Source organism: Phocoena phocoena, chromosome 1 (genome assembly GCF_963924675.1).
Source record: "Phocoena phocoena chromosome 1, mPhoPho1.1, whole genome shotgun sequence".
In the NCBI taxonomy this organism is placed as follows: domain Eukaryota; kingdom Metazoa; phylum Chordata; class Mammalia; order Artiodactyla; family Phocoenidae; genus Phocoena; species Phocoena phocoena.
The window spans coordinates 161,539,317-161,565,165 of record NC_089219.1 but is presented as its reverse complement, the minus strand read 5'-3'; the positions used below and the strand labels follow the sequence as shown (position 1 = coordinate 161,565,165).

Sequence of the window (25,849 nt, the reverse complement as noted above, 5' to 3'; positions counted from 1 at the left end):
ATAAGAAGCACTATGAATTTCTTTTCCTATACTCAGGTGGCAGGAGGTGGGGTGTGTGTGGCAGAGCCACCTTTCTCAATGCTGTGGGGCTGACAGCACATGTCACAGATGGAGCAAGAGGTGAGGGTTCAATCTAGGCTGGAAGCCAGGACCTTTTTCTTTTGGAAACAAGTGAGAATTCATGGCCCTGATCCTCCTGTCACCAACAGAACCAAGCTGTAGAGGTAATGGAGAAGTAAGGCTTCATCACCCCACTTGGAGAGCAGCACCTCTCCAGACTGTGTGAATTAATTAAGAAATGGTAAGAAATAGTTCTCCTTGTTCTGAAGTTCCCAGTATAGTCTGTCCTTTTTTCTTTGGTTTTGTTTCCCAATGTTAGGATCTTTTTTTTTTTTTTTTAACTAACAACAACAAAAATGTATCATATTCCAAATAAAGCTACCCTACCACAAAGGCATAAATAACTTCCATACAGCAGCTGGTTTAACTCAAAAAGACCCTAAGGAACATCCTATGACTCTATCTGCCTTTTCATGCTTCCTTGTCTCAGTTACCCATGGTGTTTGACAGTGAGTTTCTACACTTGATTTAAGACCTAGAGCAAAGCTTCTTAATGCTGAGTGTGAGCTGCTGTTACATCTGCTGTTCTTCTAGCTATCAAGTAGTGTCGATCTGATGTCCTGACAGTGTGGAAGGCCACTGTATGCCACTCATTGTGTGTATCATTTCCTTTCTATATAAGACTTAGAATTAAGTAAAATTCCAAAATCTTCTGAAACTTGGGGCAGTTATCTACCAGAGTCCATAACTTCTGAAGGTGAAAAAGTAAAATCCAGTGTCCTGCTTTTTTAATTATGAAAAATTTCAAACATACATGAAAATAGAATAATATAATGAACCTTCATATATCTATTATCCAGTTTCAATAATTATCAAGATCTTGCAACACGTAGTTTATCTCTCACCTTACTTCCCCCTCTTTTCCCCTTATTTGAATTATTTTATTCTTTTTGCAGTTCTTAGCTTTCATTACTTCTGAAAATTCTCAGCCATTATGGCTTTAGATATTGCTTCTGCCATCCTCTCCCATCTCTCATTTGAGATTCCAGTTTACCTATATGAGACCTGTGTTCCCCTTTATTTTCCATTTCCTCATCTCTCTTTGTTTTGCAACTGATATATTCTTTTGACCTGCCTTCCAGTTCTCTAATTCTTTCCTTGGCTGTGATAAGTCTGATGTTAAACTATTGAGATCTTAATTTCAGTTTTCTATTTTTCAGTTCTAGAATTTTCATTGGTTCTGTTTTATATAATTTCAATTTTCTGCTAAAGTTCTTTTCTATTATTAAGTTTGCAAACATACTTTTTATACTTGTTTCTTAATTGATATATTAGAGCCTCAATATCTGCAAACCTGTAGGTTTGTTTCATTGTCTATGTTTTTCTCTTGGTTTTCAGACAGTTCTTATCTTTTTGTATGCCTGGTTATAAGTTTACTGAATGCAGGACATTGTATAGAAAAATTAGAGAGATAATTGAGATTCAGGATTATGTTATCTTCCTTCAGAGAGAATTTACTTTTGCTTTTGGCAGTCAGGGTAGAAACAGATCACCTTACTCCAGTCAGGGTTTGAAATGATTCAGTCTTTGGGAGGGCCAGTCTGTTTATGGCTTACCACTATTCCTGGATTGTAGCCCTTTGGTGGGGCTCACAAATGAAAGTTGGGGATGTTTACTGGAGCTCCTTCGGATCTTTGCTAAGCCCTGAACTCCAAGTTCTGTGTCTCCATATCCTTGAGACTGCCAAAATTTCTGCTCAGCTGTTTAGCCTATCTGCCTCTACTTTCAAATCAGCAAAGGGAAAAGCAGCAACAAATGTAAGGATCACCTACTTGAGCTTCTGCTCTTTCTGCCATTTTGCCACATCCAGACGCCTATCCCTCTGTGATTCTTTGACACCTTCAAACAGATTTTTTTTTTTTTTAAAGAAGATGTTGGGGGTAGGAGTTTATTAATTAATTTATTTTTGCTGTGTTGCGTCTTCGTTTCTGTGTGAGGGCTTTCTCTAGTTGTGGCAAGCAGGGGCCACTCTTCATCGCAGTGCGCAGGCCTCTCACTATCGCAGCCTCTCTTGTTGCGGAGCATAGGCTCCAGATGAGCAGGCTCAGTAGTTGTGGCTCACGGGCCTAGTTGCTCCGCGGCATGTGGGATCCTCCCAGACCAGGGCTCGAACCCGTGTCCCCTGCATTAGCAGGCAGATTCTCAACCACTATGCCACCAGGGAAGCCCCAAACAGAATTTTATAAATATTTTGTCTAACGTTTCTTGTTCTTAGCACAGAGTTTGGTCTGAAACAAGGTAACCCACCATTGCTGGAAAGAGAAATTATGCTGAAGAAATTTAAATCAAAACTCAGTCATTACATCATTTTATCCATGAATACTTCAGTTTGTACCTCTGAAAAATGTGGACATTTTCTTACCCACAATGCCATATCATATTCAAATTTCCTAGATTGAATCAGAAATGTCTTTTTACAGTTGTTTTAAGATGCAAAAGGTCTGCAAATTACATTTGACTGTTGTATCTCTTAAGTCTCTTTTAATCTAGACTGTTCTTCTCCCCTGCCATCTTTTTCTTTTCACGCCATTGACCTGTTGAAGATCCTGGGTGAAGGTCCTGTAGAATTTCCCATATTTCGAATTTTGCTGGCTGCTTTTATTTGTTCCTCTACCACTTGTTTTTCCTATGAAATGGAATTTAACTTTATGGGCTTGATTAAATTTGGTTTCTTTGTTTCTGTTTTTGTTTTTTGGCAAGGATCCTTTATAGGTGGTGTAAAATCCTTCTTATTGCATCATGTCAGATAGCATGTAATATCTGGCTGTCCCACTTTAGTGATGCTGAGACTGGTCAGTGGGTTCAGATGGCAACAACCTGATTTATCCGTTTAAAAATTTTCCATCATTCTTTGATCTGCTGATTTCATCTAGTGACACTTTTTTCATGGATTCTTCAAGAGTTGCAAAATGCTGATTTTTCTAATTCCATCATTAGGATTAGATTTCACATTAATCAGCTAAAATTCACATTTATCAGCCAAATTTCATACATTACAGCTATTTGGTTACTCTACAATACAGTTTATACAGTCAAGTTAAGCTCTCATTTTAAATTCAGTGATGTATTTTATATCAGTTCTAAAAAGTAACCCTAACAATAAATGTTTTTTCCTGTCATATAAATGTCAAAACTGCTACCTGTAATGAAGCAATGTGATTGGTAATTGAATCACGTGGAAGAACCTCAGCAAGACCAACAACATAGGTCCTGCCAACATAGGTCCTGCCATGTTTTTCTCTACCCCCTTTTAACTTGAGACATTCCAGTTCCCTGACCCTCAGCCTCCTTGTAGAATAGGGCAGCAAGATCTTGGTGCTTATGGGTCTGAATTAAACTAGCATGTGTGCTGCTGCTTTTCTCTGCTTGTTTAAACACCTTCTTCCTATACACTTATTCACCTCAGAAACACCAAGGGCACTTTTTCCATTCTAGGCCCAGCGTCCCGGACCACGTGATTGTTAGCAGTGTACCCATGAAAAGAAAATTTATAACACCCAAACAAGTAGAATGCCTTGCTGAATGATTTTGTTATTACATAGTTTGCTTGTGTTTTTTGTGGCGGCATTTCAATTTCTGAATCTTGGAGTCAGCTCTGACTGCCAGACCCCAGCAAGTCTCCAGGTCCTGTTGAATCAGCTGTAGGCCATTTTTTGCATCAGATCCTTCTTTTCTGTTCTCATTACCACATCTTGACTCAGGTCTCTCTGCCTCTAGAGTCTCTTTTCCAATTTATCCTGTTTCCTATTCTGGTGAAACACCCTCAGCCCCTCTGTAGGGCCCAGCTGCCTGCAAGCAACGTCTGAACCTCCTAGCTGGGCGTGGATGCCTCTGCACAGCCTGGCCTCAGGTGCACCTCCTCTCCCGCTCTCCTTCGCTGCCGGTCAGATCATGCATTCACTGGCCCTTTGTCTCCAGCCTCCTGTACCACTGCCAGAGCCTCCCGCCCTTCCCATGCTCCACATGCTGTCCTAGCAGCCCATCGCCTCTTCCAATCTGAACCAGCTCGAGCTCTGCTGCTCCAAGGAATCTCCCTGATCACTGCGGTCTCCACTGCTTCTGGAGCACCCATTGTCTGTGCCGTGGTCTGGCAGCTCTCACAGTCCTCTCTGTATCATAGCTCAATTGCTTCATATCTGCAATTAGACTGTATCCTAAGCAAGGGCAGGGACTCACCGTGGGCTTCTTGCATCCTTTATGCACTGGGCACAGTACCTGGCCTCTCCTAGCTACTACACCTTCCCACTCAGACTCCTGTTTTAGTCCTTGCAGTCCTCAGGCATCCCTGATTCCTTCTCTGGTTCAGGCTCTCAGCCTGGCCTTGATTCCTGACAGTCTGTGATTGAAGACCTCTTGCAGGCCTCCTCTCATCACTGTCACACACGGTAAAGTTGATGAAAGCCCACGCCCTGGGTAGAGAACTTCTCCCAGCAGGAGTGAGCTTCACCGGTTTTCCTTGGGGTGCTATTCCAGCAAGTAATCGTGATGCTTATTCCATATGTCAGCTGGGAGGCCTCCAGAAACAACCCAGGCACACACTCAGCACCCCTGCCAGAGCTGTTAGGCTGCTCCGTAAATATTTATGTGGAAGTCCCCCTCCCAGACACTTCCTCATCCTCTCCTGATTAAACTCCACTTCATTTTTTAATATCTTTAAGCAACCAGAGCAAGTACCTTTCATGGAGTAATTATGCACCACTTTCTCTGCCACCATAGAACCAAAGATTTTCTTTCCTTCTGCTAACTGATGTGACAGACATCCACTTAATGGAATGATTATTAGTATGAAATTACATTTTGGCCTTTAAATTTAATTATGCCACATTCACAGCAATAAAATAAAGTTCCAAATGCAGGTGTGCTTTTCAAGGAAAGTGTCCAAGGCAATTAAGTACAGGGCAGTGGCGTCCTATATTTAAGCCTTTTGTCTGGGGATCTTAAAATCTTTTCCACACAAGTAGATAATGCTGTTCATTTTGTAAGGGGGAGAGGTGAAGTGACTGATCTCTTGGCATGCTCAGAAGACGACGGAAAATCCAGGACCCAGGTGTCCCCTTTGTTTCCCCCCTCCCCTCCCTTTTCAGTTCTTTAAGAGAAGCATGGCCGACCTTCTATTAATTTAAATACCTCTCTCTGAGGTACTGCTTTCCGCTTCTTTAAGAGCCTGAATGAAAAAAGTTTCTATATCACATTTCATGTGGGGAAGAGTTGAGGTTCAGGGAGAGGGAATGGTTTGAAGATAGTATACTAATCAGAGAACATACATGTCTCTCCCGATAAAGCTACCTCATCTCTATTACACAGTAGAGCCTAAATGTGGGTTCCATGACTAGTTCATAAATGAAAAGCGGAACAGTGCTTGGCACATGGTAAGCCCCGTATAAGTCATGACTCAGGCCTACAGGCAGGCACCTATGTTCTCTGGACGGGAAGCATCTGGAATGCACCCTCGCTCATGCCATGCAACAGTTTGGATGTGTTTCCGTTCTCCCCACCAAGACAAACCTTCCCAGATCCTGGGGAGCCAGGTTAAGTCCTCTTACCCTCTTCCAAGAAACCTTCCCTGGTCCAACCAATCATCATAACTCTCCTTTTCATAACTCCTGTATCATTTTCTCAGTCCATTCCACACACTTGAACTGAGCATTGCCATCTACTAATTAACATAGGCTTCATCGGGACACTAAATCATGCTCTATTCTGTGATATTTTTAAACTGTGGTATGAATGTTTGCCTCGTGTCTCATGGGATTATTGGGCCTTGAGGGGAAAGATCATATATATACAGTATAGTATGTCCCCCGGCCTCAGGATCGATCTTGCACATATAGCCGGAGGTCAGGAGACTTACCAGGCTAGAGGATGTGGGGGGCAGAGGGGCCAAACTGTACACATTTTGTTGAATCTAACATAATACATTCTTGTTGAATCGAGTTGAAATAACACTGGGTCTGAAACATAGTCCTGGGTTTTCATTCTTCGGTCCACTGCAACACCCTGTACTATTCTGTTGTGTATGAAAGAGGTCAAGTATGTACAGAGTTCCTACATGCAACACGGTAGCAAACACAGATGGGGTGTCTGAATCCAAAGAGTCCAGTGATATATATATATGGAATCTAAAAAAAAAAAATGGTTCTGAAGAACCTAAGGGCAGGACAGGAATAAAGACGCAGACATGGACTTGAGGACAGGGGGAGGGGGAAGGGTAAGCTGGGACGAAGTGAGAGAGTGGCATGGACATATATACACTACCAAATGTAAAATAGACAGCTAGTGGGAAGCAGCCGCATAGCACAGGGAGATCAGCTCGGTGCTTTGTGATGAGGGTGGGAGGGAGATGCAAGAGGGAGGGGATATGGGGATATATGTATACGCATAGCTGATTCAATTTGTTATACAGCAGAAACTAACACAACGTCGTAAATCAATTATACTCCAATAAAGATGTTAAAAACAAAAACAAAAAAACAGAGTCCAGTGATGACAGAATAAATACACGGGGCCTGTAAGAAAGGTGGACTCTGTGATGAATGATGGACTCTGCACTGAGACTCAGGGAGCTTTGCGGTTAAAAGGAGCGTGTGGGCGTTTCTATATGGGGAGTCCTGAAAGTAAATGAAAATTCATTTACTTAACAATTATACACTGAGAGGCCAGCTTCTGGTCCAAGGCTATCCTGGGTGTTGGAGCTTCACGGGGGAGGTTGGAGGATAAGATTGGCACCTGGTCCCTACACCCCCTACCAAATATAAACGCAGAGGTCCAGATTCTCTTCTTTTAGTGTTTATTAGAGAGGTATTCCTCCTGTCATTTTTTCCCCAATGCAAAAGGCATTCTGGGGAACAGGAGACCAATAGTGTGCTTCTTCCCTCGGTATCACGTTCTCCTGGCTGCAGAGCTGATTCTTCTCAGTGGCTCACTGACATTCACACCCAGCATTTGCTCCCACTTTCATAGTCTCCTGACTTGTGCTGACTGCACCAGTGAGAGCTACTGACACTGTTTGCCATTTGTTTTCTTCCAGGATTTTTTTCCCAGGAAACCATCCCGTCAGAGGCGTGCAGGTAATGAAAGTTGGCAAACTGCAGTTACATCAAGGCATGTTTCCCCAAGCGATGAAGAATCTGAGGCTGGTGAGTGTGCCAAGATCGCATGTAGTTCTGCCTGGAATACCTTTTCCTGGTTGTTGCTAGGCCTCTTCCTTGTGATTTCTAGCAACTCTACACACGTGTGTATACACATGTGCAAGCACACATATGTACACACACACGTATTTGTACACAAACACGTACCCATAAATGTTAAAAACCAGCTTCAAAAAAAAGAATGATTTGTGATGTTTGCCGATGTCTTTGGTATAAACATGCCCACCGTTGCTGATTTTAAACTCCCAATGTCAAATCAACCAGTTCACAAGAATCAGTAAAATTTAACAATCAATTCCTACTAACTGGTGCACACTGGCCTCAGACACCACTGCGCCTGTGCCCTTCTCCACCGTGGACAGGCCACCCTTGTCCATGCCTCCCCACCCACAGAACAGAATCCACATTCCCAGCCCCTTGACCACCTGTCTGCAGACCACCTTTGCAGCCTCGTCACCTCCAGCCTCCCCCCGCCCACCTACACACACACACACACACACACACACAGAGCTGGTGTACACTGAGCCGCTCACCGTTGCCCAGGCATGGTCCTTTCCAAGCTGTCTCCTTTGCCTTATATGCCCTCCCCCGACCCCAGCCCCTGGGCCCGGCAGAACTCTACTGACCCTTTAAGGCCCAGCTGGAATGTTGTGTCCTCCCTGCCCCCTGAGCACTCACCACAGGGCAGCAGGAATACCTGCTGCCCCGCCCCCCAGGAGGCTGCGAGGTCTGGGACTTAGCAAGTATCCACTGTTGGAAGAAGGGAGGAAGGGAGCGAGGGTGAGAGGTCAATACAGTGCTAGCAACAAGTGCGGAGAAACTCAAGGGGGAGAACTGGGTCTGTGTTGGAATGCAGTGTTAAAGAGTGAATTTTGGGCTTCCCTGGTGGCGCAGTGGTTGGGAGTCCGCCTGCTGATGCAGGGGACGCGAGTTCGTGCCCCGGTCCAGGAAGATCCCACATGCCGCGGAGCCTGCATGTCCGGAGCCTGTACTCCGCAACTGGAGAGGCCACAACAGTGAGAGGCCCGCATACTGCAAAAAAAAAAAAAGAGTGACGCCTGTCCTCACCCTCTCAATGAGTCTCCTCTGCCACTAGGGCCCAGGGCTCTCTGCTGTCTTGGCCTTTGCACCCTGGCAGAGCACCCCCTCACCCAAACCGTGGCTTCCAAAGGCAGAACTCAGGTGCTTGTCTGGTCCAGGCACTGGTGGCGGCTATGGAGAGCTGGTGTGTGGGGTTTCACGGGCAGCACCTGGCACTTTCGCGGGTCCTCTGGGCCACGATGCCCTTGTCCGCAGAAGAGTGGAGAGACCCGGGCCCTGAATCAGGATCTCTCAGGGAGTGTCTAGGGGCTGGCTGATCCACATTTAGATGGGAAAAATAACAGATGCCTAAGGGATTCTTACAAGTGAGATTCCCTAATGCTGGTTTGATTGCTAGCCCTGTTGCCTTTTCCTGGTCTCTAACTGAAATCAGCCCATGGTCAACAGGGAGAACACTAGGATGGCTGAAGGTGGCCAGCGCTTCCTGTTCTCTTTGCCTTGTCTGACGTCTTTACCAGACTGATGGAAGAACACTGGAAGGCTCCTGCGGTCTCAGGAGAACTTTTCTTTTCTGGTCTGGCTAATGGTTGTCAACCAGTCAAATCAGTTGGGCAGAAAAGACTCATTGAGGGTCTACTCTGTGAATGTTCTGACAGGAAAACAACGTGGAGGAAATTTCCCACGTATATCATGGACCCAACCCAGGGTCACCTCCAAGTAGATATTTTATAAGTGATCAAATTAGTCCTTGATGTTTTATGGGACTAGAAAGTATTAATACTGCTCACACGTACATGACTGATCTGGCCCTCATGACAGCTGACAGCCATCTGAGGCCAGTGGGCCAAGCATTTCCGTGTCCATTTGAAAACTGAAGGAGCTAAGGAGGCTTGGCATCACACTGAACCAGAGCCAGGTCCAGTCTGTTCGATTTAATCTAACATGTGTTGATTAAATGCTTCTATTAATCTGAATAAGGCCCAGCGTTGTCCTCACAGTTTAGTGGAGGAGACAGACACGTGAACAAGTCATCAGATCCAGACTGGAATCCGAGGCTCTAGACTGGCCCAGCAAATAATTGAGACTCTCTAGTAAGACTCAGTGTAGAAATCCCTTCAGATCCCGCTGAGCTCCTGGTGCCAACTCAGAGGAGGATGTGCAAGAGAAATCTGAGGGGATTTGGATCTTTTCTACTCTTCACATGAGGCTTTATCATTGCCATTGCACGCAGGACTCTTGATGGAGGCATCTCATACCCTCAGCTGCAAAGACAAGTGTGAACGAACCCACACTGACGTCTAGATACAGATTTACGGGACATATGTGGGCCAGGTGGATCACCAGTCCTTCTTGTGACACTCTTATCGCCCTTTTATACCCTTCGTGCCCTGTTCCATCCTGTCTTCCTCATGTCCTTCTTGTGAGCTTGCCTCATTTCCTCCAGAAGCCTCCCTTGGTGATTGTTTTAGCATCTTCTGCTCCTGGTACCAAAGATAAGCCCACATATGGACCCTGACAGCTGCCAAATGAAAGACCTCGGAGCGGCATCAGAACATCTGTCCTGTGAGGCCTGGCGTTAGTCATGGCCTTACCCAAACTTCCTGCTTGGCCCTGGAAAAGACACGGAGTCTCCTGGATTCTGATATCGACCAGAAAGCAGATGTTCACCCCGGCAGTGTCACGCAGTAGGAAGACACTCGTATTCAGAGTTCAGGTTCCAGTGCCGTCATTTACTACGTTTATGACTTGAAGCAAGTCTCAATCCCTCTGAGTATAATTTTCTTATTTTAAAAATGAGGATCATACCTACCCCATAGAGTTATTTTAGAAGTAGATAAGGTAGTGCGTAAGGGTGTGTTTGGCTGAGTCCCAAGTGTGTGGAGAGTATAAAGGATTATTATTGTGTAGGAACCCTTGTTCTGATCACTCCCTCACTACCCAGTCCCTTTAGCACTTGCGTTTGGAGTTTGGGGTTATACAGTGTTTCCCCTGTTGAACAATTATATTATAGACCTGCTCCCCAGCAGTTCACATGGGTGTGTTCCATTTCCTGGAGGTGAGTGGGAATTCCACAAGATACCTTTTGTATCTCCTGGGGCTACCAAACCTAGACACATGCCCTGAACATAGCAAGTTCTATCAAGTACCTACTTGAATGAATGGATTTTTTAATGAGGAGAGGTCTTTAAAAGCACCACCCTGGCCCTGTTCTTTTAGCTAATGTGTATATGTACTATGTATGTGGCTAGTGGACCAGATCTTCTCAGGACATATGCTGACCATTTACTAGCAGGGTAAGGTTCTGCTCACCCAATTCCAATGTGTGGCAGGGGTTTTCCCGCTTCAACAAGCAATTCTCAGACACAGGTGGGTGTCCTACGGTTCAACTCAGTTCTGACACCATTTAACTGGAGATGGCATCAGATCCCACTGCCCCCCCCAGATCACCTTCCACACTTCAGACGCCGGTCACAAGCCCAGGTTGTCACATAGGCTTCAGACTGACTGGCTATAGCTTAGAGGTGCCGAGGATGCCACCACGGTTTTGATTAATTTGCTAAAGCAGCTCACAGGATTCCAAGAAACATTTTACTTACTTACTAGATCACCAGTGTATTATAAAAGGCTATAAATCAGAAGCAGCCAGATGGAAGAGATGCACATAGGGCGTCTCTCTGAGTTCACCGCTTTCCACGAATCTCCATGTGTTCACCAACCTAGAAGCTTTCAAACTCTGTCCTTGTGGGTTTTTATGAAGGCTTCACTACAGAGGCATGATTGATGAAATCACTGGCCATTGGTGATTGATTCAACCTCCAGTTCCTCTTCCCTGAAAGTTCCAACCGTCTTACCATATGGTTGGTTATCCTAGCAACCAGCCCCCATCCTTAGGTGCTTCTGAAAGTCACCTTATTAAAATAATAAAGACACCTTGATCATTTTCATCACTTAGGAAATTCCAAGGGTTTTAGGAACTCAGTGCCAGAAATAGAGATGAAGACCAAGTATATATTTCTTATTGTATATCCCAATATCACACAGAGGGACAGGCTGCACACCTCCATCTTTTTGCAAGTTCACAGCTCCTGTGAGTCTAGAAGCAGGGCAGTTTCGTTCTGCAGATAACCTCTCCTCCCGAGCTTTCTCAGGGCTCAGGTCACCCAGAGAGGGGCAAGGGAAGATATATTCTTGCCTTTTTTAAACTGGTGTTCTCTTTAGACTGGCACCCCCAGACATTCTTCCTTAGAAACTCTGGAAATAACGGGATGAACGAGTTTGAATAAGGGTTTCAGAGGCTGAGTTTGAAACAAAAATGAGAAAAGCTTCAGAAACAAAAATTAGGTACAGATTCAATTAGGCCCGGCCTCCTCCAGGAAAGGAATCCTCTTAGCCCAGTTCTGATTTGGTTTAGGCTCCCATCTCCCCTGGGCTCAGCTGAAATTCTTGTGATTGCTGCCACAGGACAGTCCTGGGCTCCCTTCACCGTACCTCCCTCTTGCTTTCTCCTGTCTCTAATCTCTTTTCATTTCTTTCCATTTATTTCTTAGAAGAATTTTGTTAGCCGCTAATTTGACTTCTTGGACCTCAGGGGCAACCATTCTCATCTGGCCTGTCTTGTCAGTGAGCCTGCTTCTGTTCTGTGAGCTCTGCGTGCTGCCAGCTCCCTCACCCTGGGCTACACTAGCTGCTTTGTTAGTAGTGCCCTGTTAACAAGTCAGGCTGGAAAAAGTCAAACTTCTTCCCCCTCAATAACCGTTTTTTATTTAGATGTAAATTTCTTATATTACACTGTAATGTTTTTTCTCTTCTCACTTCATTATGTTGAAGCATTGTACACTTTGAGGACCTAAATAGGGAGCTCAGGCCCAGTCCCCAGCACAGCTCCTCTCATACCCACATGGTTACTAGCTATTCCAGCTCATCCAGGCAAAGCTCCAAGCACATGCTGGTCTCTACTCCAGCCTGCACCCTGATTTCAAGCCCCTCTAAATGGATGATTTAGAGCCTGCAAGTCTATTGCTCCCATTTCTTAATTTGCTACAATGATTTTTAACCTCTTTGGTCATGTTCTTTTTTAGGAATTGTGTGAGGACCACTGACTCACCAGAGAAAATGCACATACACACATTTTTTTAAAAAATTGGGGTATAGTTGCTTTACAATGTTGTGTTAGTTTCTGGTGTACAACAAAGTGAATCAGCTGTCTGTATACATATATCCCCTCCCTCTTGGACCTCCCTCCCACCCCACCCCCCCATCCCACCCATCTAGGTCATCACAGAGCACCGACCTGAGCTCCCTGTGCTATACAGCAGGTTCCCACCAGCTATCTGTTTTACACATGGCAGTGCACATACGTCAATACCAATCTCCCAATTCATCCCACCTCCCTGCCCCACACCCCGTATCCACACTGCACAACATTTTTTTTTATATTTGGTGGGGAAGGTATTTAGGGACCACCTGAAGCCTCTCCATGGACTTTCTATAGGCCCGTGGTCTCAACGTTAAAAAGCTCTCGTCTAAATGCATAACATCACCTTAACATGTGGACAGATGGGAGGGAGAGGGGGAGGACAAGAGCGCATGCAGAGGTGATGTGCCATAATCATCAGTAGTGCCTTCAAAGAGTTGTTTGGCAGTCCCTGGCTCTGATATTTATGACTGTCCCCTACTGACTTAAAATAGAGAATATCAGTTTCAAGAGTATGTTTCTGAACCAAAAAAAGAGAAGATAACTAAGAGAATAATCATAAAATGAAAGCATAGTGATTAAGTTACATTATAGGAAACAAGCATAAATTTACCTACCAGAAAGTGTAAGCCCAGCAGTGACAAGGAACCAAGTGAGGAACCTGGACTTGTACTTCCACCTGGCAGTAACATGGTGTCATCTGCCATACTCCTGCTGGAGCAATATTGGAGAGAGCCAGCTAAAACAGAAAGTTTACATAAAATTCAGAATCTCAGCATAATACTCAACATGTCCAGGTTTCAACTGAAAATCCCTCATCATACCAAGAACAAGGAAGATCTCAATCTTCATGGAGAAAAAGACAATCGACAGATTGCAACTCCAAGATAACAGATTTTAGAATTATCTGACAAAGATTTTAAAGCCAATCATACATGGGCTCAAACAAGCAATTACAAACATCCTCAAAACAAATGAAAAAATAGAACACCTCAGCAAAGAAATAGAAGATAGAAAGAAGAAGCAAACAGAAATTTACGAACTGATAAATACAATTACCAAAATATACAGACTGGAGCTTAACAACAGAATGGAAAGGATAGAGGAATGAGTTAATAATGAACTTGGGGCTTCCCTGGTGGCGCAGTGGTTGAGAGTCCGCCTGCCAATGCAGGGGACGCGGGTTCGTGCCCCAGTTCGGGAGGATCCCATGTGCCACGGAGTGGCTAGGCCCGCGAGCCATGGCTGCTGGGCCTGCGCGTCTGAAGCCTGTGCTCTGCGGCGGGAGAGGCCACAGCGGTGAGAGGCCCGCGTACCGCAAAAAAATAAAAGATAAAAAAATAATGAACTTGAAGCTGGAACAATATAAGCCGTCCAATCTAAAAAACAGAGATAAAATGACTAAAAAAGGTAAAATTGAACAGAGCTTCAGGGACCCATGGTACCTATAACAAAAGATCTAACAGTGGAGTCCCAGAAAGAGAAGAGAAAGAGGGAAGAGTGGAAAAAGTACTTGAAGAAATAATAGTGAAAGCACTCAAATTGAAAAACAGTAAAATTCTCTCTCTTCATAGATGACATGATCTTATATGTAGGAAACCCTAAAGATACCACAAAAGAAGTTGTTCCAACTAAGAAATTCAGCAAAGTGGGAGGATGTAAAATTAACATGCAAAAGTCAGTTGTGTTTCTATACACTGATAGGGAATGATCCCAAAAGGAAATTGAGAAAACAGTTCCACTTCTAATAGCATTGTACAGAATAAAATAATCAGCAATTAACTTAATCAAGGAGGTAAAAGACTTATACACTGAAGACTATAAAACATTGCTGAAAAAAATTAAAGATGACATAAACAGAATAATATTCCATGTTCATGACTGAAAGATTTAATATCATTTTAAGATGTCAATACAACCTAAAGCAATCTATAGATTCAATGCAATCTGTCAAAATCCCACTGACATTTTTTAGAAATGGAAAAATCCATCCTAAAATCCATATGAAACCTCAAGACCCCAATAGCATAACAATATTGAAAAAGAAAAAAAAAGTTGGAGGACTCACACTTTATGATTTCAAATTTTGCTACACAACTACAGTAATCAAAACAACATGGTACTGGCATAAAGACAGCCATATAAGCCAATGAAATTGAATAGAGAGCCAGAAATAAACTCTCAGATATATGTCAAATAATTTTTGACAAGGGTGCCAAGACCACTCAGTGAGGAAAGGACAGTCCATTCAATAAACGGTGTTGAGAAAACTCGATATCCACATGCAAAAAATAAAGTTGGACCCTTACCTAACACTATATTTTTAAAACTTAATGCATGGATTAAAGACCTAATATAAGAGCTAAAACTATAAAACTCTTAGAAGAAAAGCTTCATGAGACTGGATTTGGCAATTACTTTTTTGGATATGCCACCAAAGGCACAGGCAACAAAGAAAAAATAGACAAATTGAACTTCATCAAAATTTTAAATGTTTGTGCATCAAAGGATGCTATCAACCGAGTAAAAAGGCAACCCACAAAATGGAACAAAGTATTTGCAAATCACGTATCTGATAAGTGAATAATTTCCAGAATACAGAGAGAATGCCTAAACTTCAATAACAATACCAAAACAGCCCAATCCAAAAATTGGCAAAGGACCTGAATAGACATTTCTCCAAAGAAGATATGCAAATAGCTAAAAATCACATAAAAAGGTGCTTAACATCACCAATCATTAGGGAAATGCAAACCACAACCACAATGAGATACTACTTCTCACCTGCTAAGATGGCTATCATTAAGAAAAAAACCCCAGAAAACAACATGTATTGGTATGGATGTGGAGAGACTGGAACCCTTATGTATTACTGGCAGGAATGCAAAATGGGGCAGCCACTGTGGAAAAATAGTATAGCAGTTCCTCAAAAATATGAAACATAGAATTACTATTTGATCCACCAATTCCACTTCTGGGTATAAACACAAAAGAAAGAATTGAAAGCAGGGACTTGAACAGATATTTGTACACCAATGTTCACAGCAAGCATTATTAACAATAGCTAAAAGGTGGAAACAACCTAAATGTCCATGGACAGATGAATAGATAAACAAAATGTGGAATATACAGACAATATTATTCAGCCTTAAAAATGAAACCACATGGATGAAACCTGAAGACATTATGTGAAATAAGCCAGTCACAAAAGGATAAATATTGTATGATTCCATTTATATCAGGTATGTAGAGTAGTCAAAAACATAGAGAGAGAAAGTAAAATAGTGATAACCAGGGGCTGGAGAGAGAAGGGAATGGAGAATTATTCTTTAGTGGGTACACAGTTTCAGTTTGGGATAACACAGAAGTTCTGGAAATGGATAGTGGTAGTGGTTGCACATGTGAATGTAATTAATGCCACTGAACATAAAGAAATCTACCTGGGGATTCAAGAAGGTAACTGATTGTGAAAATGACTATACTGCCCAAGGCAATGTACAGATTCAACGCAATCCCTATCAAATTACCAATGGCGTTTTTTACAGAACTAGAACAAAAAATCTTAAAATTTGTATGGAGACACAAAAGACCCCAAATAGCCAAAGCAGTCTTGAAGGAAAGAAATGGAGCTGGAGGAATCAGACTCCCTGACTTCAGACTATACTATAAAGCTACAGTAATAAAGACAATATGGTACTGGCACAAAAACAGAAACATAGATCAATGGAACAGGATAGAAAGCCCAGAGATAAACTCAGGCACCTATGGTCAACTAATCTATGAGAAAGGAGGCAAGGATATATACAATGGAGAAAAGACAGTCTGTTCAATAAGTGGTGCTGGAAAAACCGAACAGCTTCATGTAAAAGAATGAAATTAGAACACTCCCTAACACCATACACAAAATAAACTCAAAGTGGATTAGAGACCTAAATGTAAGACCGGACATTATAAAACTCTCAGAGGAAAACATAGGAAGAACACTCTTTGGCATAAATCACAGCAAGATCTTTTTAGACCCACCTCCTAGAGGAATGGAAATAAAAACAAAAATAAACAAATGGGACCTAATGAAACGTAAAACCTTTTGCACAGCAAAGGAAACTATAAACAAGACGAAAAGACAACCCTCAGAATGGGAGAAGATATTTGCAAACGAATCAACGGACAAAGGATTGATCTCCAAAATATATAAACAGCTCATGCAGCTCAATATTAAAAAATCAAACGACTCAATCAAAAAATAGGCAGAAGCCCTAAACAGACATTTCTCCAAAGAAGACATACAGATGGCCAAAAGGCACATGAAAAGCTGTTCAACATCACTAATCATTAGAGAAATGCAAATCAAAACGACAATGAGGTATCACCTCACACCAACTAGAATGGGCACCATCAGAAAATCTACAAACAACAAATGCTAGAGACGGTGTGGAGAAAAGGGAACCCTCTTGCACTGTTGGTGGGAATGTAAATTGATACAGCAACTATGGAGAACAGTATGGAGGTTCCTTAAAAAACTAAAAATAGAATTACCATATGATCCAGCAATCCCACTATTGGGCATATAACCAGAGAAAACCATAATTCAAAAAGACACATGCACCCCAATGTTCATTGCAGCACTATTTACAATAGCTAGGTCATGGAAGCAACCTAAATGCCCATTGACAGACGAATGGAATAAGAAAATGTGGTACATATATACAATGGAATATTACTCAGCCATAAAAAGGAACGAAATTTGGTCATTTGTAGAGACGTGGATAGACCTAGACACTGTCATAAAGAGTGAAGTAAGTCAGAAAGAGAAAAACAAATATTGTATATTAATGCATATATGTGGAATCTAGGAAAATGGTACAGATGAACCGGTTTGCAAGGCAGAAACAGAGACACAGATGTTGAGAACAAACATATGGACACCAAGTGGGGAAAGCCACGGGGGGTTGGTGGTGGTGGTGGTTGTGGGATGAATTGGGACATTGGGATTGACATGTATACCCTGATGTGTATAAAATTGATGACTAATAAGAACCTGCTGTATAAAAAAATAATTAAACAAAAAACCTACAAAAACTTAAAGAAAAAAAAAAAAACCTAAGTGAATCCAAATAAGAAAAATCCAAAGAAATGCACATCAAGATTCATCCTAGACAAACTTCTGAAAACTAAAGACAACAAAAATATCTTAAAAGCAGCAAGAGAGGGGCTTCCCTGGTGGCGCAGTGGTTAAGAATCCACCTGCCAATGCACGGGACACGGGTTCAAGCGCTGGTCCAGGAAGATCCCAAATGCTGCAGAGCAACTAAGCCTGTGCGCCACAACTACTGAGCCTGCATGCCACAACTACTGAAGCCCACGCGCCTAGAACCCATGCTCCACAACAAGAGAAGCCACCACAATGAGAAGCCTGCACACCGCAAGAGTAGCCCTCACTCACCAAAACCAGAGAAAAGCCCGCGCGCAGCAACAAAGACCCAACACAGCAAAAAATTTTAAAAATTAAAATATGTTTTTTAAAAAGCAGCAAGAGAAAAATGACATCTTCCTTATAGGAGAAAAACAATTTGAGTTACAGTGGCTTTCTCATTAAAAACCATGAAGGCCAGGGACTTCCCTGGTGGTCCAGTGGTTAAGACTCTGTGCTCCCAATGCAGGGGGCCTGGGTTCGATCCTGGTCAGGGAATTAGATCCCTCGTGCCACAATAAAGATCCCGCATGCCGCAACTAAAAACAGATCCTGCATGCTGCAGTGAAGATCCTGCACGCAGTATTGAAGATCCCACGTGCTGCAACTAAGACCCGATACAGCCAAATATATAAATATTAACAAACAAACAAACAAACATGGAGGTCAGATGAAAGTGGCACGTTTTTCAAGCACTGAAAGAAAAGAACTGTTGAGCCAAAAACCGATACTCGGCACAATAGTCTTCAAGAGTTAAGGGAAAGTCAAAACATTCTCAGACGAAGGAAAAGTAAGAGAATTTGTCACCAGCAGACCTATTCTAAAAGGATCGCTAAAGGAATTCTCTAAACAGAAAGTAAATAAAAAAGGCAGGAATCTTTGAACATCAGGAAGAAAGAACATGGTAAGCAAAAGGGTAAGTAAAATAGACTTTCATTCTCCTCTTGAGTTTTTTAGATAATCTTGGACAGTTGAAACAAAATTTATAACAACACTGTCTCCTGTGGTTCTACATGTATATAGTGGAAATATTTAGGTCAATTATATTCGACAATTATATGTCTATGTCTATATATATATATACACACAAACAAATACACTCAAAAACATTACAGAATTCTAAAAAAAAGTAGTAATCCACCAGAAATGCAAGAAAAAGAAAATAGAAGCAAAAAAGAAAAAACGAGAAAAAATTTTAAATGGCAAACTTAAAACCCTAATATATGAATAACCACATTAATTATGCAAGTGATCTATGTAAAAAATATAAATTGTCTAAAATATACTAATTAAATGACAGAGATTATTAGAATGGATTTTTTTAATGACCCAACTATATGCTGTCTATAGGAAACTCGCTTTAAATATAGTGATATAGGCACGTTGAAAGTAAAATGATGGAAAAAGATATATCATGAAAACACCATTCATCAGAAGAAAGCTGGAGTGGCTATATTAATATCAGATAAAGTAGATTTTAGAGCAAAGAAAATGTTGCTAAAGACCGAGAAGGACATTATATAATGGGGAAAAAAGGTCAATTTACCACAAATACATAGCAACTCTAAATGTGTATGCACCAAACAACCCAGTTGCAAAATGTGGGAAACAAAAACTGATAGAACTAAAAGAAGAAATAGATAATAGACTTATGGATACGAGTATAGCTGGGGACATCAACACTCCCTGTCAACTACTGACAGGACAACTAGACAGAAAACCAGCAAGGATATAGAAGAATTCAACAACAAGTTGACATTCATAAAACTCCACCCAGCAGTAGCAAAATACACTTCTTTTCAAGTACCCACAGAATGTATACCAAGAAGGACCATATTCTGGGCCATAAAACAAGTGTCAATAAATGTAAAAGGATTCCTGTCATACAAAGTAAATTCTCTGACCTCAGTGGAGTTAAATTAGAAATCAATAACACATTTTGAAATGAAACCAAACCTGCACCTCCTAGCTCTGTGTCTGGGACTTGCTTTGTCCATAGAATTTATCTAGTCCAATCTCCTCGTTATTCAAGTGAGGAAACCGGAGCTCAGGGAAGAGACATGATGTCTTCAGGGTCTCTCAGGTGCTCAATAAATATGCATTGGATCGATTGATTAGTTAAGTTAAACATAATAACACAACAGCAACTCTTTCTGGAATAGCTACTTCCACTGGAAGGCACAGACCTGAGCTCACCACATCTGTAACCCCTTCTAGGGTCTCTCCTCTGGAACCCCAGCACCTTACATCTCCCTTTATCACACACTGTCCTGCTAGAACCCTGATTTCTGGCTGTGCCAGAGCTCCTCCCAGGGCAAGGACCAAGTCTTATTCATGACAGCTGCTTAGCCGATATTTAGTGTATGAATGGATAGATCTTTTCTTTAAGGAATCTTGCCTCCCAGGAGGACAGGTCCTCTCAGTGGATTCTGTACAAGGTGTAGAGCACAATGGAGTTAGCAGGGGTGCTGTGAGCTCAGGAAAGTCATCCAAGGCTTTGGGATTTCCTGCTGCCCCTTGTGAAGGGCTGCCGTGGCTCTGGAGCTGCTTGATGGGTTGTAGGTCTGTCTTCTTACGTGTCCTGCTTTGGATGCCCCAGCGCACGCCCACCACCTCCCACCCCTCTACTCTGCTTTCATCCTGAGGTGGGCAGAGTAAGAAAACTTGCCTGCATTTTCCCCTCTTGTGATCTGATTCCAGAGGTTTTTATCATGCATACATTTCTTTTCCCTCTGATTTATATCCATATTTAAATCCTGCTTGGAGAAGTCATTATTGAATTCCCTCAGGCTTTTTGTAGAGAGTATATGAGATCCTTGATAAGCTTAATATATTTTTATTAAAAATTAATAAGAAAGCTATATTATTTGCAACTTTAAATCATAATTTAATTCATTTTATTTAATATATGACCCACAATTCTACAATTACTTAAAAGAAAAAAAAAGCTGTGATGAGATTGAAATCAGTTCTGGGGACCCGATCTTTCAAAGAACCTATCTTTACTCCTGAGTGAGCCATGCCTGTCATGTGGCAGACGATCTGTGCTTCCATTTCTCATGTGACATTTAGAGTCAGTACACGGGGGGCAGCAACACCCCCTTGAAGGCTTCAAATAGGTCCTCTGTGGAAGATTACAGGCAGGCTCTTTTTAAATGCTACCATTAGAAAAATAAAATTTAATGGAAAGAGATAAGCTTTTCCCAGCACAGGCTGGCTCTGATTTTATATTTCCTTAATCTGTTTTACATATTGCTGCAGGAAATTAAATCAAAATTGTTCTCTCTGACATGTGCATGTGTGGCATTTGGGACGGGCTGAGAGAAGGGAGACACAGAGCTACAGGAAACAATTGTCCTGGTTTGTCAGAGATTTACTGTAACTTTGTTTTTGGGGGAAAAAAGGACCTCCTCATCTTCTTGCTGGGCTGAGGGGCTGTGGCCGCCATGCAGAGGCAGCCTGTGCTGACAGCTACGTAGGGCTGCCTTCCTACATCGCTGAGAACTGCTGCCCCAGCTCACCTGTAGGCCCAGGTGATGTCAAAGACAAGGACCAGACGTCCCGCCGGACCAAGTCTGAGTTTTGGCTTCCCGTCCTGTATACTCAACCTGCCATATTACTCTCACATACACACACGCACACACACACAGACAACATAGTCATAACCATAGTTTGCACATTACTAAATCCTATTTCTTTTTTTCTCTCCTTTTCTCTTCTACCCCACCCATCACTGAGAGAAAATTACAGTGTTTACTTGTTAATCCTATTTATACTTGGTTTTACCTTCTAGACAAATGGTATGGATTTTTTCCAGTCTCTTCAATGTGGTCCTCTGCACCCAGCTATGCCCATTTCCTCTCTGCTTCTAGCCACCCCTGTGGATAGGATCCTCTAACCTTAGTATCTCAAATCCTACACATACACACCCAGGGGTTGCCCCCGCCCCACTTTTGCTACCAGTGCTGCATTCACCACCAAATAAGAGAACGTAGGTCACAACCAGCAGCATCTTGACTAGGAAGACCTTCGTGGCTCCTCAGGGTGTCTCAGAAGCCACACCTCAGAGACCCTGCAGGCCCTCTCCTTGGTCACTGAAGACTGTTTGCAGGTGGAGGCTGCACAGTGCCGTCATGGAATGAACACTGGGTTCACCCTGAGCTCCCTCTCAGGCCAAACATGAGGACATTGCACCAGATGGTCTTTATGGCCCTCCCGCAAGGAAGCAGGCTGGGAGGTATGGAAGTGAGGCCTGGGGAAGGCCAGGTGGCTTCCCTTCCTGGCCGTGGCTCTGCAGTTCGTGAAGGGTTGCAGGGCCGGAAGCCTCCTTCTGACGCTCAGGCACCTGCCGTGCTGTGGGATGAGCAGGAATGAACAGGAAGACTCCAGATCAGCCACAATTAACTCTGTCTCTTGAGGAGTAGGCCTTATTCTTTTTTTTTTTTTTTTTTTGCGGTAAGCGGGCCTCTCACTGCTGTGGCCTCTCCCATTGCGGAGCACCTGCGCCACCAGGGAAGCCCCGTAGGCCTTATTCTTAAAGCTGGAAGGGAGGAGAAAGTGAAACGTATGACTGGAAGAAAGGCAGTGAGGAAGGAAGCTGGAGCTATAATACGTCTGAAAACGTGCAGATCGACCTTACCCTTCAAAGTGGTATGAAGACGACTGTCACGTAGCCTCTGAGTCAAGTCCCTGAGAAGCACAGAACATTCTCCAGATGAGGAACCTGGAGAAATGAAACAGGAGGACACAGAGAAGCTGGTCTGGGAGTTCTCCTGAGAAACGAGGCCAGGCCCTCACCCAGCAGAGAGCTGTGAGGGGCCAGGAGGGCGAGAGCCCTCACAGGTCAGGCAGGCCTTTCTCCAGCCGACCTGTCCATGGGGCTTGGAGGAGCATTATTTCTCTTTCTGCAAAGAGCTTTTCAGGTGATTCTCCTGGCCCATTCACCCTCCTTTGTCAGATCACAAGTACAGCTGGTCCTCTGTCGAGTGGAAGGGAAGAGAACATCTAAGCAGCTTTCGAGTGAGAGAATTTCCCATGAAGGGCTCGAAGCATCTCTCCAGTCTCTTTTTACAATCGCGCTCTCATGCAGGCCCCTGCCTGGGACCTTGAGATGTCTCGAACAACAGAGGACCTGGGGAGTAGGGCGGGAGGGAGACGGGAGACATTTGTTCCCTGAATGGCATCAAACATTTGTTGTTGATCTTCTGCCCCGAGGCATGTCACCGAGCTTGGCTGCCTCCAAGGTGGAGGCTACTCCCAACTCCTCCCCTCGATCTCGTACACCCCTCACCCTGCCCCACTGCACCTCGGGATTTGCTTGCAGATGCTCTGCACCCACAGGGCAGCCCCACTCAGGTTACTAAGAACCAGATCCTCACGGCCCTGACTCATCACAGCCCCCTTCTGGTTTTCCAGCTGGGATGTCACAGGTGATGGGCCTGCCAGTGCAGGATGACAGCCAACTCCACAGACAGAGCTCTTTTCCAGGCTGGGACACCAGAGCCTGAGGTGGCGGGCCTTTCCCTTTTTTTCCTCTCACAGTAGCTAAATCTAGACCCCATCTGTCTGCCTGTTTTCCTTTATCCCAGCTAAAGGGAACTTTTTTTTTTTTTTTTTTTTTTGCGGTACGCGGGCCTCTCACTGCTATGGCCTCTCCTGTTGCGGAGCACAGGCTCGGGACGCGCAGGCTCAGCGGCCATCGCTCACGGGCCCAGCCGCTCCGCGGCATGTGGGATCTTCCCGGACCTGGGCACGAACCCGTGTCCCCTGCACCGGCAGGTGGACTCTCAACCACTGCGCCACCAGGGAAGCCTGGGAAGATTTTTAAAGAGGCCAAAAAGCCAGGAACACAGGCCAAAAGCACTCCTAGCCCTGAACACCCAGTAGAATGAAGGGGTGCTCCGCAGCTCTGAAGTCTCTATGGCTTTCATACCCAAGAATCCCACCTCCAGAGATTTATCTTAAGCAAATATTCAGCAAAGGCAGAAGAGTCCTATGCTAGAAGAGCTACATCGTAACAAAAACTTGGTAGTGATCTAAATTTCTAAGAGTAGAATTGTACACAGCCAGTAAAATGGTAATTATGTTGGCTGTAAGTCACCACTGAATAATAAATAGTTGTTATTATTTGGTGAGAGCTCACTGTATCGGTCGTTCTCAACCCTGAGGGCACGTTAGAAACTCCTGAGCCCAGGCCTCACCCCCAGAGAACAGGCTTCAGTTGACCACGTGTGGGGTTTGGGCGCAGCCAAGGCTGAGAGCGTGGTACTGAGAGGCAGGTGCTTTTCTGGGTGCCTGACAGCCCCCAGAGTCTCTTTACCTATCTCTCGAGGCACATTCGTATTGAAGACAGTGGGGTCTGGTGCCCCCCCCCACGTCGGGGAGCCCCCAGTTTGGGCAGTGCAGGATGGTACTGTTTATCTCTGATTTATTGCTCGATAACAAACCATCCCCAAAACTTAGCAGAGTAAAATAACCACCCTTTGATTATGCTCACCGATGATCTGAGTCAGGAATTCAAACGGATCACACGAGGAATGGCTCGCCTCTTTTCCATAACGCCTCTTTTCCACAGTGTCAGCTGGAAGACTGGAATCTTCTGGCTGATGGCTGGAATCATCTGGAGACTTCTTTATGCACGTTTCTGGTGTCTAGGCTAGGATGACTTGAAAGATGGCCTCAGCTAGGACTTTCAACCAGAGCATCTCCACTTGGCTTCCCCGTGTGGCTTGGGCTTCCTCACAGCGTGGAAGCTCATGGTTCCAGGAGCAGACACACTAGTGAACGAGGCAAAGGTTGCATGGCCTTTCTGACCTAGCTTTGGAAGTCAGCAGCATTAATTCCATCACACTCTATTACTGAAGTGGTCACAAACCCATCCAGATTTCAGAAATATTTTGGAGGTAGAATTAGCAAGATTTAGTGAAGACTGAACATGGGGAGTGAAGGCAGGGACTGTCAAAATGCCAGTGTTCTAATGTCATAGGACATGAAAAGAATACAAAAATTGTATGTATACATTATATGTATCACAGTGCATCTAGATGAGAATTAAATGCAGCATGCAAAAATGAAAATTATATTTTAAGGCGATAGCAGCATAGTAGTTCATCTTTACTATTACTTAATCATTTTAGTAACTCTTCTCAAACCTCTTTACCTACACCAAACCTAAGCTCTAATAATCCCTGAAGACTGTTGTTGCACAGCAGGCCCAGCACGACTCAAGTAGTAAGTCTGCCTTCCAAGCACCACGTTACAGAATCACCCTTGTCACGTCATTGCTAGTGTGGAGAACCACCGAGCTGCTCATACTGCAGACTCTGGGCTTCTTCGGGCTCCTGGTGTCATGGGAAAAGACGAGGAGCAGGCAGGGACCTGCCTAATTTGGGGTTCTAATCCGTCTTCTTTCTCTTCCCTTTAGGCTTTTGATATTATGAGAGTGACACATGGCAGGGAGCACAGCCTGATTGAAGATTTGATTCTGCTCTTAGAAGAATGTGATGCCAACATCAGAGCACCCTAAGGGAACCCCGCCCCCCCATAGAGGGAGAGACAGCTTATACCTTTATTGAATGCCTTATTGAGGTCACACACTCTCTATTTTGTTTGTTGTGTGAACCTCCCCTATTGGAAATGCTGTTCTGTATTTACTTTGGTAAATAAAGTCAGACATATGGTTTGCACACCACATGAATCTTTAGTTGTAGAGAAGCACAATTATAATAAATATAAAAAATTTGGTTGAAAATGCCATCTGCTAATTGTTTGCTTTGCTTACTCACTGGTAATGTTTAAGATCTCAGCATTAAAGATAGAAAATCCTATTAAAAGCATAACAGAATAAGTTGTAACTTTCTCCTTAGATAAACGGAGGGATAGTTGGATAAAAATCAGTGTTTTCATATTTGCTTCCAAGCAAAATCTTAATGTCCATTTTGGCAAGAAGCAAGATTTTCAGATGTCTTCACTGCTTGCGGTAAACGATATGTATGTCCATGATTCACTTCCAAATACATCTGCAACACAAGAAGTTTTACTCTAAATCCTAGAAAGACGTCATGTTAGGTTTTATTAGAAAAGGACAGGAGGTCTTAATGGAAAAAAAAGAAAACTGTTTTTCATATGTCTCACGGCTCTTTGTGTAACTCATTC

At 43.4% G+C, this 25,849-nt stretch overlaps 1 protein-coding gene across 2 annotated transcripts in view; it reads left to right on the top strand.

The window, feature by feature from the left end:
• SMYD3 (SET and MYND domain containing 3) overlaps window positions 1-25,548 on the top strand; it is a 716,238-nt gene extending 690,690 nt beyond the window's left edge. For both annotated transcript variants that reach the window (XM_065875526.1, XM_065875530.1), the window contains 2 exons: window positions 7,148-7,256; window positions 25,119-25,548. In XM_065875526.1, coding sequence (XP_065731598.1) covers window positions 7,148-7,256; window positions 25,119-25,220 — 211 coding nt within the window. In that variant the 3' untranslated portion in view covers window positions 25,221-25,548. The remainder of the gene's footprint in view (window positions 1-7,147; window positions 7,257-25,118) is intronic.
• Window positions 25,549-25,849: the final 301 nt, after the last annotated feature.